The sequence below is a fragment of the Anolis sagrei genome, chromosome X (genome assembly GCF_037176765.1).
Source record: "Anolis sagrei isolate rAnoSag1 chromosome X, rAnoSag1.mat, whole genome shotgun sequence".
NCBI classification, from domain to species: domain Eukaryota; kingdom Metazoa; phylum Chordata; class Lepidosauria; order Squamata; family Dactyloidae; genus Anolis; species Anolis sagrei.
The window spans coordinates 57909481-57923483 of NC_090034.1; the positions used below are offsets into that span (position 1 = coordinate 57909481).

At 45.7% G+C, this 14003-nt stretch overlaps 1 protein-coding gene across 1 annotated transcript in view; it reads left to right on the forward strand.

Annotated features, from left to right (window-relative positions):
- Positions 1-1207: 1207 nt before the first annotated feature.
- PDE4C (phosphodiesterase 4C) overlaps positions 1208-14003 on the forward strand; it is a 110008-nt gene continuing 97212 nt past the window's right edge. The window contains exon 1 of the mRNA XM_067473518.1: positions 1208-1377. Within this exon, the coding sequence (XP_067329619.1) occupies positions 1214-1377 (164 nt within the window). The 5' untranslated portion in view covers positions 1208-1213. The remainder of the gene's footprint in view (positions 1378-14003) is intronic.

The following is a 14003-nucleotide window of genomic DNA, read 5'->3' on the forward strand; positions in this document are numbered from 1 at the left end:
GTAGTTCACCTATATCCACAGAGCGCTGTGGACTCAGCAATGGATCTGGACCAAAATTGGCATGAATATCCAATATGCCCAAATGCTAACACTGGTGGAGTTTGGATAAAATAGACTTTAACATTTGGGAGTTGCAGTTGTTGGGATTTGTAGTTTACCTACCATCAAAGAACACTCTGAAGTGCACCAATGATGGAATTGAACCAAACTTGGCACACAGAACTCCCATGACCAACAGAAAATACTAGAAGGGTTTGGTGGGCATTGACCTTGAGTTAGGGAGCTGTAGTTCACCTACACCCAGAAAGCAAAAAGGCGTTACTGGTGCATTATTTAAGCTGTTATGTTTATTCATATCATGATCTGATCACCATACTCAATATATCCCATATGCATGAGGGTATTGGGGTAACAATACAAAAAGGTTTGCTAGGGTAGACCCTATTTCACTCAGACTCAGCCCCCCCCCCGAAACTCAGCCCCCCCGAAACCCCCCCTTGAAAAAAATTAGCCCCCCCCCCCAAAAAAAACGTGGTACTAGAGTGTAGTCTGTTTAATGCCTTCCAAGTCGCCCAGTCTTCTGTCTGCCCAGAAAGGAGTCTCTCATTTGGTATCAGCCATGGATTGAGGTTCCGGGTTTTTGCCCGCCACTTTTGGACTCTCGCTTGCTGAGGTGTTCCTCAGATCTGTAGAACTATTTCTTGATTTAAGGCTTTGGCATGCTGGCTGATATCCAAACAGGGGATATGGCAGGGGGTGGGATAAAAAGTGGCAAAGTCAATGTAAACATTTTACAGAAACTCCAAAAATTGTAAACATGATTCAGAATAGAGATATCGGGAAAAGATGTGGTCTGTGCAATTCTATTCTGTCCGAACAACTCTGATGCATCCTTTTGTGAGACTGTCTCCAGGGTTATTCTTGAGATGAATAACTGAATGAGGCTTTCCTTTTTTTTATGCGTGACTTCCTTTCCTTGTGTGTGTGTGTGTGTGTGTATGCCTGCGTTGCTCATTTGATAGTTGTGTGCCAATCAAAGCAGTGTGCCGGGCTGCCTTGGAAGCTTTTTTTGCTTAACTCTGGAAGCCTTTTCTGCTCAAATCAAGGCTGCGAAAGCTGTGCCGTCCCCTTTCTGCTCTTCTCCCCTCCCTCCCCTGGCCAAGGAACTATATAAGCTGGCCAGGGCTGGCTCTCTCTTCAAATCTGGCTGGAGATGGAGAGGGCACGGGGCTCCAAGGTGCCTAAGCATCTCTGGCGCCAGCCACGCACCCGCATCCGCATCCCACGGCGATACCACTCTGACACCGAGCGCCGTGACACCCCTCGTCCGGTCCTGCGCAGCCCCCGCCGTTCCTGGCCCTCTTCGGCCCTCCGCCGGTAAGTGGGGAAAAGGGGGGAGGAGAAGGGGAAGCGACTGCTGTCTAATTCAGATTATCAAAGCGTTAGTTCAGAGACTGTACTACCTGAGACTTCTAAGGAAACAACAATTGAATGGAAAACTGCTGGTGACTTTCTCCCGCTGTTCTCTAGAGCAGCGTTTCTTAACCTTCCTAATGATGCGACCCCTTAATACAGTTCCTCGAGTTGCGGTGACCCCCAACCATAGCATTATTTTAGTTGCTACTTCATAAGTGTCATTTTGCTACTGTTCTGAATCATCATGTAAATACAGTATCTGATATACAGGATGTATTTTCATTCACTGGATCAAATTTGGAACAAATACTCAATATGCCCAAATTTGAATCCTGGAGGGGCTGAGGGGATTTTGTCATTTGGTGAACTATAAATCCCATCCCCAAAAGGTCCAGGCCAATTCCCTTCAAAACTCACCAGCATTCAAATTTTAGCTTATCAGGAATGCGTGCCAAATTTGGTTCAGACCTATCATTGTTTGTGTTCATAATGTGCTCTGGAAGTAAGTGAACTACAACTCCTATAAATCCCCCCAAAGACATCCAGCATGTTTTCATACAGTCCCTCGTGTTGTGGTGACCCCCAACCATAACATTATTTTTGTTGCTACTTCACAACACAACTCCCATGACTAAAAGAAAATACTGGAAGGGTATGGTGGGCAATTACCTTGACTTTGGGACTTGTAGTTCGTCTACATCCAGAGAGCAGTGTGGACTCAAACAATGATGGGTCTGGACCAAACCTGGCACAGAGTGCTCATTGATTGCAGGTGAACTATAAATCCCAACCCCAAAATGTCCAGGCCAATTCCCCTCAAAACCCACCAGTATTCAAATTTGGGCATATCAGGTATGCATGCCAAGTTTGGTCCAGATCCATCATTGTTTGGGTTCATAATGTGCTCTGGATGTAAGTGAACTACAACTCCTATAAATCCCCCCAAAGACATCCAGCATGTTTTCATACAGTCCTTCGTGTTGTTGTGACCCCCAACCATAACATTATTTTTGTTGCTACTTCACAACACAACTCCCATGACTAAAAGAAAATACTGGAAGGGTTTGGTGGGAAATTACCTTGACTTTGGGACTTGTAGTTTGTCTACATCCAGAGAGCAGTGTGGACTCAAACAATGATGGGTCTGGACCAAACCTGGCACAGATACCCAATTTGCCCAAATGTGAACACTGGTGGAGTTTGGGGAAAATAGACCTTGACTGGGTTCTTGTAGGTTTTATACCTTAGACCAGTGATGGGCAACCTTTTGAGCTTGGTGTGCCAAAATTTGCCAAAAACCTGAGCATAACTTGGGTGGAGTGTCACTTTGAGAAAAAAACCATACTTTTGCAACAGTAATTTTGCTACTGTTATAAATTGTAATGTAAATATCTGATAGGCAGGATGTATTTTCATTCACTGGACCAAATTTGGCACAAATATCCAATTTGCCCAAATTTGAACACTGGTGAGGTTGATTTTGTCATTTGGAAATTGTAGTTGCTGGGATGTATAGTTCACCTACAATCAAAGAGCATTCTGAACACCAACAATGTAATTGAACCAAACTTGGCACACAGAACTCCCATGACCAACAGGGTTTGGTAGGCATTCACCTTGAGTTTGGGAGTTGTAGTTCGCCTACATCCAGAGAGCACTGTGGACTCAAACAATAATGGATCTGCACCAAACTTGACAGGAATACACAAAATGCCCAAATTTGAACATTGGTGGAGTTTGAGGAAAATAGACATTGACATTTGGGAGTTGTAGTCACTGGGATTTATAGTTCACCTACAATCAAAGAGCCCACCAATGATAGAATTGAGCCAAACTTCCCACACAGAACCCCCATGACCAATGGAAAATACTGGAGGGATTTGGGAGGAATTGATGGTGATTTAGGAGAGATGTAGTTCACCTACCTCTGGAGAGTGCTGTGTTCCTAAGACCATCAGAAATATGTGTATTCTGATAGTCTTCAGTGACTCCTCTGATATCCCCTTCACGACCCCCTCCCATGGGTCCCAATTCCCAGGTTTAGAAACACTGTCATTTCAGAGGACAGAAAGCTTGAAAACTTGGAAACATTACTTTTCAAAAAAGCAATGTTAATTAAAGCAACCATTGTTCTGACCATGACGGAGAATAGGATTCCCCGAGTGAGTCCCACTCTCTGGGAAATCTGGCTAAGAAAACCCTCCCTTAGGTTGGAAATGACTTGATGGCACAAAAAACAACCACTGCCATTCTGAGATGTGCAGCTATAGTTTCCAACTGTGCAAAAGCTAGTTCATGTAGTCATTTTAAGATTGCATGGCTTGGTATTTTATAATTGAGTTTATATGTAGTTAGTGTTACTTGTTGGTAAAGCCCTCCAGTAGGCTGTGTTAGTCACTGCAGTTCTGTGTGCCAAGTTTGGTCCAGGTCCATCATTGGTGGAGGTCACAATTTCTCTGGTTGTGGGTGAACTACAACTCCCAGAAAGGAAGGTCAGTTTTCCCCAAACCCCTCCAGTAATCAAATTTCGGCATATCAGGTCTGCGTGCCAAGTTTGATCCAGATCCACTGGTGTTTGGGTTCACAGTGCTGTCTGGATGTAGGTGAACTACAACTCCCCCAAATCAAGGTGAATTTCCCTCAGTATTTTTTTGCTGGTCATGGGAGCTCTGTTTGCCAAGTTTGGTCCAATACCATCTTTGGTGGAGTTCAGAGTGCTCATTGATTGCAGGTGAACTATAAATCCCAACCCCAAAATGTCCAGGCCAATTCCCCTCAAAACCCACCAGTATTCAAATTTGGGCATATCAGGTATGCATGCCAAGTTTGGTCCAGATCCATCATTGTTTGGGTTCATAATGTGCTCTGGATGTAAGTGAACTACAACTCCTATAAATCCCCCAAAGACGTCCAGCATGTTTTAATACAGTTCCTCGTGTATTCCGAACTCCACCCATGATGTAATTGAACCATACTTGGCACACACAACTCCCATGACTGAAAGAAAATACTGGAAGGGTTTGGTGGGCAATTACCTTGATTTTGGGACTTGTAGTTCGTCTACATCCAGAGAGCAGTGTGGACTCAAACAATGATGGGTCTGGTCCAAACCTGGCACAGATACCCAATTTGCCCAAATGTGAACACTGGTGGAGTTTGGGGAAAATAGACCTTGACTGGGTTGTTGTAGGTTTTATACCTTAGACCAGTGATGGGCAACCTTTTGAGCTTGGTGTGTCAAAATTTGCCAAAAACCTGACCATAACTTGGGTGGAGTGTCACTTTGAGAAAAAAAAACATACTTTTGCAATATTTATAGTTTAAATAAGAAAAATGTATAATCCATGCTGAGTTATGGAGTGAACAATGCTCAAACGTGCAGATGTTAAACTAGCTGTACCCGCCACGTGTTGTGGCCAACCTTCCCTCTCTTTTTCTCTCCTTTCTTTCTCTCCTTCCTTCCTTCCCTCCCTTTTTCCTTCCTTCCCTCTTTTTCTTTCCCTTCTTCTTTATTCCTTCTCTACCGGTTTCCTTTCTCGCTTCCTTTGCTCTTTGGTTCCATCCCTCCTTGTCTCTCTCTTTCCTTCCTTCCCTCTTTCTCTCTTTCGTTCCTTCTCTCCTTCCTTCCCTCTTTCACTTTTTTATTTCATTCTCTCCCTCCTTCTCTCCTTCCTTCTCTACCCTTCTTTCTTTCCTTCTTTATCTTCTTCTCTCTTCCTCTCCCTCCTTCTCTCCTTCCTTCCTTCTCTATCCTTCTTTTTCCTTCCTTCTCTCCTTCCCTCCTTCTTCCCTCCCTCTTTCTCTTCCTCCTTCCTTCCCTACCTTTCTCTTTCCTTCTTTCGCTCCTTCCCTCCTCCTTTCCCTTCTCTCCCTCCTTCCTTCCTTCCCTCCCTCTTTCCTTCCTTCCCTCTTTTTCTTTCCCTTCTTCTTTATTCCTTCTCTACCGGTTTCCTTTCTCGCTTCCTTTGCTCTTTGATTCCATCCCTCCTTGTCTCTTTCTTTCCTTCCTTCCCTCTTTCTCTCTTTCGTTCCTTCTCTCCTTCCTTCCCTCTTTCCCTTTTTTATTTCATTCTCTCCCTCCTTCTCTCCTTCCTTCCTTCTCTACCCTTCTTTCTTTCCTTCTTTATCTCCTTCCCTCCTTCTTTCCCTCCTTCCTTCTCTACCCTTCTTTCTTTCCTTCATTCTCTTCTTCTCTCTTCCTCTCCCTCCTTCTCTCCTTCCTTCCTTCTCTATCCTTCTTTTTCCTTCCTTCTCTCCTTCCCTCCTTCTTCTCTCCCTCTTTTTCTTCCTCCTTCCTTCTCTACCTTTCTCTTTCCTTCTTTCGCTCCTTCCCTCCTTCTTTCCCTCCTTCCTTCTCTACCCTTCTTTCTCTCCTTCATTCTCTTCTTCTCTCTTCCTCTCCCTCCTTCTCTCCTTCCTTCCTTCTCTATCCTTCTTTTTCCTTCCTTCTCTCCTTCCCTCCTTCTTCTCTCCCTCTTTTTCTTCCTCCTTCCTTCTCTACCTTTCTCTTTCCTTCTTTCGCTCCTTCCCTCCTTCTTTCTCTCCTTCCTTCTCTACCCTTCTTTCTTTCCTTCATTCTCTTCTTCTCTCTTACTCTCCCTCCTTCTCTCCTTCCTTCCTTCTCTATCCTTCTTTTTCCTTCCTTCTCTCCTTCTTCTCTCCCTCTTTCTCTTCCTCCTTCCTTCTCTACCTTTCTCTTTCCTTCTTTCGCTCCTTCCCTCCTTCTTTCCCTCCTTCCTTCTCTACCCTTCTTTTTTTCCTTCATTCTCATCTTCTCTCTTCCTCTCCCTCCTTCTCTCCTTCCTTCCTTCTCTATCCTTCTTTTTCCTTCCTTCTCTCCTTCCCTCCTTCTTCTCTCCCTCTTTCTCTTCCTCCTTCCTTCTCTACCTTTCTCTTTCCTTCTTTCGCTCCTTCCCTCCTTCTTTCCCTCCTTCCTTCTCTACCCTTCTTTCTTTCCTTCCCTCCTTCTTCTCTCCCTCTTTTTCTTCCTCCTTCCTTCTCTACCTTTCTCTTTCCTTCTTTCGCTCCTTCCCTCCTTCTTTCTCTCCTTCCTTCTCTACCCTTCTTTCTTTCCTTCATTCTCTTCTTCTCTCTTCCTCTCCCTCCTTCTCTCCTTCCTTCCTTCTCTATCCTTCTTTTTCCTTCCTTCTCTCCTTCCCTCCTTCTTCTCTCCCTCTTTCTCTTCCTCCTTCCTTCTCTACCTTTCTCTTTCCTTCTTTCGCTCCTTCCCTCCTTCTTTCCCTCCTTCATTCTCTTCTTCTCTCTTACTCTCCCTCCTTCTCTCCTTCCTTCCTTCTCTATCCTTCTTTTTCCTTCCTTCTCTCCTTCTTCTCTCCCTCTTTCTCTCCCTCCTTCCTTCTCTACCTTTCTCTTTCCTTCTTTCGCTCCCTTCCCTCCTTCTTTCCCTCCTTCCTTCTCTACCCTTCTTTTTTTCCTTCATTCTCATCTTCTCTCTTCCTCTCCCTCCTTCTCTCCTTCCTTCCTTCTCTATCCTTCTTTTTCCTTCCTTCTCTCCTTCCCTCCTTCTTCTCTCCCTCTTTCTCTTCCTCCTTCCTTCTCTACCTTTCTCTTTCCTTCTTTCGCTCCTTCCCTCCTTCTTTCCCTCCTTCCTTCTCTACCCTTCTTTCTTTCCTTCCCTCCTTCTTCTCTCCCTCTTTTTCTTCCTCCTTCCTTCTCTACCTTTCTCTTTCCTTCTTTCGCTCCTTTCCTCCTTCTTTCTCTCCTTCCTTCTCTACCCTTCTTTCTTTCCTTCATTCTCTTCTTCTCTCTTCCTCTCCCTCCTTCTCTCCTTCCTTCCTTCTCTATCCTTCTTTTTCCTTCCTTCTCTCCTTCTTCTCTCCCTCTTTCTCTTCCTCCTTCCTTCTTTACCTTTCTCTTTCCTACTTTCGCTCCTTCCCTCCTTCTTTCCCTCCTTCCTTCTCTACCCTTCTTTCTTTCCTTCCCTCCTTCTTCTCTCCCTCTTTTTCTTCCTCCTTCCTTCTCTACCTTTCTCTTTCCTTCTTTCGCTCCTTTCCTCCTTCTTTCTCTCCTTCCTTCTCTACCCTTCTTTCTTTCCTTCATTCTCTTCTTCTCTCTTCCTCTCCCTCCTTCTCTCCTTCCTTCCTTCTCTATCCTTCTTTTTCCTTCCTTCTCTCCTTCTTCTCTCCCTCTTTCTCTTCCTCCTTCCTTCTTTACCTTTCTCTTTCCTACTTTCGCTCCTTCCCTCCTTCTTTCCCTCCTTCCTTCTCTACCCTTCTTTCTTTCCTTCATTCTCTTCTTCTCTCTTCCTCTCCCGCCTTCTCTCCTTGCTTCCTTCTCTATCCTTCTTTTTCCTTCCTTCTCTCCTTCCCTCCTTCTTCTCTCCCTCTTTCTCTTCCTCCTTCCTTCTCTACCTTTCTCTTTCCTTCTTTCGCTCCTTCCCTCCTTCTTTCCCTCCTTCCTTCTCTACCCTTCTTTCTTTCCTTCATTCTCTTCTTCTCTCTTCCTCTCCCTCCTTCTCTCCTTCCTTCCTTCTCTATCCTTCTTTTTCCTTCCTTCTCTCCTTCCCTCCTTCTTCTCTCCCTCTTTCTCTTCCTCCTTCCTTCTCTACCTTTCTCTTTCCTTCTTTCGCTCCTTCCCTCCTTCTTTCCCTCCTTCCTTCTCTACCCTTCTTTCTTTCCTTCATTCTCTTCTTCTCTCTTCCTCTCCCTCCTTCTCTCCTTCCTTCCTTCTCTATCCTTCTTTTTCCTTCCTTCTCTCCTTCCCTCCTTCTTCTCTCCCTCTTTCTCTTCCTCCTTCCTTCTCTACCTTTCTCTTTCCTTCTTTCGCTCCTTCCCTCCTTCTTTCCCTCCTTCCTTCTCTACCCTTCTTTCTTTCCTTCATTCTCTTCTTCTCTCTTCCTCTCCCTCCTTCTCTCCTTCCTTCCTTCTCTATCCTTCTTTTTCCTTCCTTCTCTTCTTCCCTCCTTCTTCTCTTCCTCTTTCTCTTCCTCCTTCCTTCTCTACCTTTCTCTTTCCTTCTTTCGCTCCTTCCCTCCTTCTTTCCCTCCTTCCTTCTCTACCCTTCTTTCTTTCCTTCATTCTCTTCTTCTCTCTTCCTCTCCCTCCTTCTCTCCTTCCTTCCTTCTCTATCCTTCTTTTTCCTTCCTTCTCTCCTTCCCTCCTTCTTCTCTCCCTCTTTCTCTTCCTCCTTCCTTCTCTACCTTTCTCTTTCCTTCTTTCGCTCCTTCCCTCCTTCTTTCCCTTCTCTCCCTTCTTCCTTCCTTCTCTACCCTTTCCCTCCCTCCCTCCCTCCCTCCCTCCCTTTCTGTGTATGATTTGTGTGTGTATATGCATATATGTGTGTATATATATGTGTCTGTGTATATATTTGGTTTTTTGGCTTTTTAAGTCCCTTCCGATGTGTTTTTCTGAGTGATGGTCACTCGTTGGCCTGAGAGGTATCTTGTGCCCAAATGTGGTGTCAATTCATCCAATGGTTTTGGAGTTCTGTTAGTCCCACAAACAAACATTACATTTTTATTTATATAGATTTGTAGAGCCTTTTACAAATTTAAGGATGGAATTATATTGGCTCTTGTAAGGTGTATTTCTCTGTATGTGGCCATATGTGTCTGCGTGTCATCAAAAATAGCCACGTGTGTGCTGACACGCGTGTCATAGGTTCACCATCACGGCCTTAGACCTTGACATTTGGGAGTTGTAGTTTCTGAGATTTATAGTTCACCTACAAGCAAAGAGCATTCTGAATCCCACCAATGATAGAATTGAACCTATCTTGGCACACAGAATTCCCATGACCAACAGAAAATACTGAAATGATATGGTGGGCATTGATCTTGAGTTTTAGTTGCTGGGATTTTTAGTTAAGCTACAGTCAAAAAGCTCTCTGAACCCAGCCCACAATAGATCTGCACCAAACTTGGCACACTATTTACATAGCCAACATTGAACACTGGTGGGGTTGGAGGGGGGCTGTTTCTGAATGCTGGGAGTTGTAGTTCACCAACACCAAAAAGGAAGAGTAGGACAGGTGGAGAGATCTTCCGTTTTCTCTGCCGAAAGGGTTCCTAAGACCATCAGAAATACTGTTTTCTGATGGTCTTTGGCAGCTGAAACCCCCTCACGAACCCCCCCCCCCAGCTTTCCGACCCCCCAGGTTGAGAAACACTGCTCTAGGGAGTTTCCTAACCTACAGCATCTGTGTGTGCTTTGGTAACTGCACCATGGCAGATAGGAAGGTTTTACAAAGAGTCACCACTTCTGCAGAGAATCTTTCTCCTCTCTTTGGAACAACTTTATAATTCCTACAGCCTTAAGAAACATCAGAGCATTCTTGGGGATCTATCTCACCCAGCATATTCTTTTTTTAAATTACCACCTTGGGTGCCCAGCGTTGCCCGGGTTATTTGAGAAAGTCGGTGTTTTAATTGTACAAAATGCATAAGGTTGTGGGTGAACTACAACTCCCATCATGCCAGGTTAACCCCCTGCAACTCCATCTGTACTTAAAGTTTGTTATGTTGGGCAAGTTTGCTCTGGATGCATCATCGATGGGTTCAGTGTACTCTCTGGCTGTAGGGTAAACTACAACTCCCACTATAGTGAGTCCATCCCCTCAAGCCCCTTCAGTAGGTTCTGTGTTCCAAGTTTGGTCCAAGTCCATCATCAGTGGAGGCAGGGGTGGCTCAACCCATCACGCAAAGTAAGCATTCGCAGTATAGTTGATTTTGCCCAGGGGCGCTGTTGAGGCGCTCTTGGGGGAAAATACACCTTGACATATGCAAGTTGTAGTTACTGGGATGTATAGCTCACCTAAAATCAAAGAGCATTCTGAACTCCACCAGTGATGGAAATGAACCAAATACGGCACACAGAGCCCCAAGATGAGCAGAATATATATATCAATGATTGGTTGTGGGGGGGGGGGGGGGTGGCGCGCCAAAATACTGTTTGGTATTTGGGTTCACAGTGCTCTCTGGATGTAGGTGAACTACATCTCCCCCAAATCAAAGTGAATTTTCCTCAAAGACTTCTAGTATTTTTTGTTGGTCATGGGGCTTCTGTGTACCAAGTTAGTTCCAGGTCCATTATTGTTGGAGTTCATAGTGCAGTTCTTAGCTTGCAGGTGAACTATAAATCCCAGTACTTACAACTCCTATAAATCATGGTGAATTCTCCCCAAACCTCTCTAGTATGTTCAGTTGCTGATCAATTTCTCTGTTTGCTGTGTGTCATAGGAAAGGATAGGAAAGGGTTAAGGGAGAGGCAGTGGGCGGGGTCATGCAAATTCTACACCAATGGAGAGAGTCAGAAACACTGGGATGTTTGTGGTGGAGGAAAAGTAGAAAATCTAGGATAAAAACTATATCTTAGTCTGATTTTCCTTGTCTTTGTCACCCTTTCATATTTAATTAAGAGTGAACTGGACTCATATCATCCAGTTCAAAACAGATCAAGTGGATTATCTGATTTGATCACCTGGATTATATGGCAGTGTAGACTCATATCATCCAGTTAAAAGCAGATAATGTAAATTATCTGCTTTGAGGGAGCCCCTGGTGGCGCAATGGGTGAAACACTTGTGCCAGCTGGTCAGTGGTTCAAATCCAGAGAGTGTAGTGAGCTCCCGTCTATCAGCTCCAGCTTCCCATGTGGAGACATGAGAGAAGCCTCCCACAAAATGGTAACACATCTGAGTGTCCCCTGAGCCCAGGCCCGTAGCCAGGATTTCGTTTGGGGGGGGGGGGGCTGAGTCTGAGTGAAAGAGGGTCTAGCCTAGCAAACCTTTTGTATTGTTACCCCAATACCCCCATGCATATGGGATATATTGAGTATGGTGATCAGATCATGATATGCATAAACATAACAGTTTAAATAATGCACCAGTAAGGCCTTTTCGCGAACCACCATGAGAATTTCGGGGGGGGGGGGGCTGAAGCCCCTGAAGCCCCCCCCCCCGGCTACATGCCTGCCTGAGCCATATCCTTGCAGATGGCCAATTCTCTCACACCAGAAGCGAGTTGCAGTTTCTCAAGTCACTCCTGACACACAAACAAATCTGGATTATATGGTAGTATCTATATAAATAAAAAAGTGATGTTCGTTTGTGATACCATCAGAACTCAAAAACCACTGGGGGAATTGACACCAAATTTGGACACAAGACACCTAACAACCCAATGTATGTTCTCCACTCAACCCCCTCCCCCCCCAAAAAAACACTTCCCCCTCCCTCCCCCCCACCCCCCTTAGAAAGATGTTCAACTGTAAGCCTCAGGGAGGGAGGGGTAGGGAAGGAGTGCACGTGCATGGCCAGCAGCGAGTGCGCATGCCCACCAGGCTCACATGGAGGACCTCCCTTCAGGAGCTGGAGGAAAAGCCCTCATCCCCGCAGGCTTGCTATCCTGTCACTATCCTTTACATCAGGGATCCTCAAACTATGGGGTGTGGAGAAGGGTGAGTCTCCCTCCCCACCCCCCAGAAGTGCTTCCCCAGGCAGCAGCACTCTGGCAGGTGCAGAGGAGGCCGGGCTCCCTCCTCCTCCTCTTCCAAGGAGTAAACTTGCAACTGAAGGAAAGGAGGGATGGGGGGGGGGGGGCACATTAGGAAATGAGGGGAAAGAACAAACAAAAAGAGGTAAACAACACTTTAGATTTACTTTGTGCCTTCACTCTGCAGCAATGCCCTTCTTTTTTGGATTCTCCATGCTCCAACATATCTGAGGAAGCAGCAGCAAAAGAGGCAGAGAGAGAGGGGGTGGGGGTGGAGGAGCAGCAGGAAGGGAGAGGGACTCTCCTCTCTCTCTCTCTCTCTCTCTCTCTCTGCAGCATCCACTGAATTCCTGGCTATGGCTCTGCAGGCTTCCAGCCTCATACTAACTTTAAGTTTGTGTCACATGGCTCCTGGGGGGGGGGGGGAGCTAAGGATTACCCCACCCACCATTCTTCAGGGCCAGCAAGAGTTACTGTAGAGGAGGCTCCTGTTTGGAGGAGAAAAGGTGAGAGGCAGGAGCCTGAGATTGGGGGCTGAGGCCTGCAAGAGGAGAAGTTTAGTGGGCAAAGATTCTTGGAATTGCTGGGTGCCTCTGAGCATGTGCAGAGTGATTCCTTGAGCTTTCCAAAGGTGATGGATTGCAACTCCTTTCATCCCCAAAACACTCTGGGGATGATGGGAGATGCCTTTGAGAAAGGATGGGAGATGATACTAGGGGGTGCATCTGCACTGGGAAATTAATGTGGTTCAGTAGCATTTTAACTTAGTTCAAGGCTGTGGATCCCAGGGAGTTGTAGTTTGATAAGGCTTTGGGCTGCTTCTACAATGAATGCAGTTCAGTACCTCTTCCGCGGCTCAATAAATCATGGGATTTGTTGTCTTGAGCTTCCTTTGCCGAGGAGTATAGGTAAAGGTAAAGGTAGTCCCCTGACATTAAGTCCAGTCATGTCTGACTCTGGGGTGTGGTGTTCATCTCCATTTCTAAGCCGAAGAGCCAGCGTTGTCCGTAGACACCTCCAAGGTCATGTGGCCGGCATGACTGCATGGAGCACCGTTACCTTCCCGCTGGAGCGGTACCTATTGATCTACTCACATTTGCATGTTTTCGAACTTGCTAGGTTGGCAGAAGCTAGGGCTGACAGTGGAAGCTCGCACCACTCCCCGGAATCGAACCTGGGGATCAACAAGCTCAGCAGCTCAGTGCTTTAACCCACTGTGCCACCGGGGGCTCCCTGCCGAGGAGTATAGGAAACTGCAAATCCCAGGATTTTGTAGTAATCAAACTACATTAATTCTAGTGTAGATCAGGCATGAGCAAACTTTGGCCCTCCTGGTGTTTTAGACTTCAAATGTAGGAGTTCAGCTTGTTCATCCTCATCCAGATAGCTACAGCGGCCAGGCACTCGTCCAGCACCCGAGGGGCTTCCTTGTTATTTATTTATTTTATATCCTATTTTTTATTATTATTATTATTATTATTATTATTATTATCTTTATTTATACCCCTCAAAATCTCCCGAAGGACTCGATGTGGCTTACAATACAAATATAACAACATACAAATATAACAGTAAAACTCATAAGCAAATAATAAAACATCAAGCAAAACAATAAAACTCTAAAAACAATGACACCATGACACATTTAAAACCTTAGGCCGGGCCAAGTGTAATGGTTAAATGTGCTGAACTTGACAGGAGGTACGTAGAGGTTTTTGGAGTTAGGTGCAATGTGCGGACAATCCTAGTCTCTAATAAAGTGCATTTGGGACATGATGCCCGGAGTTTCCTAATCTGGAAAGGCACACTGGAACAGCCAGGTCTTCAGGCTCTTCCTAAAGATTGCCAATGTTGGGGCTTGTCTGATGTCCTTGGGGAGAGAGTTGCAGAGTCGGGGGGCCACCACAGAGAAGGCCCTGTCCCTCGTCCCCACCAAACACGCTTGCGACGTAGGTGGGATCGTGAGCAGGGCCTCTCCAAATGATCGTAGGGAACGTGTGGGTTCATATATGGAGATGCGGTCATGCAGGTAGGCGGCTCCCAAACAGTTTAGGGCTTTGTAGATGAGCACCTGCACCTTGAATTGGGACCGGAAGATGAACGGCAGCCAATGGAGCTCCTTAAACAGGAGGGTTGA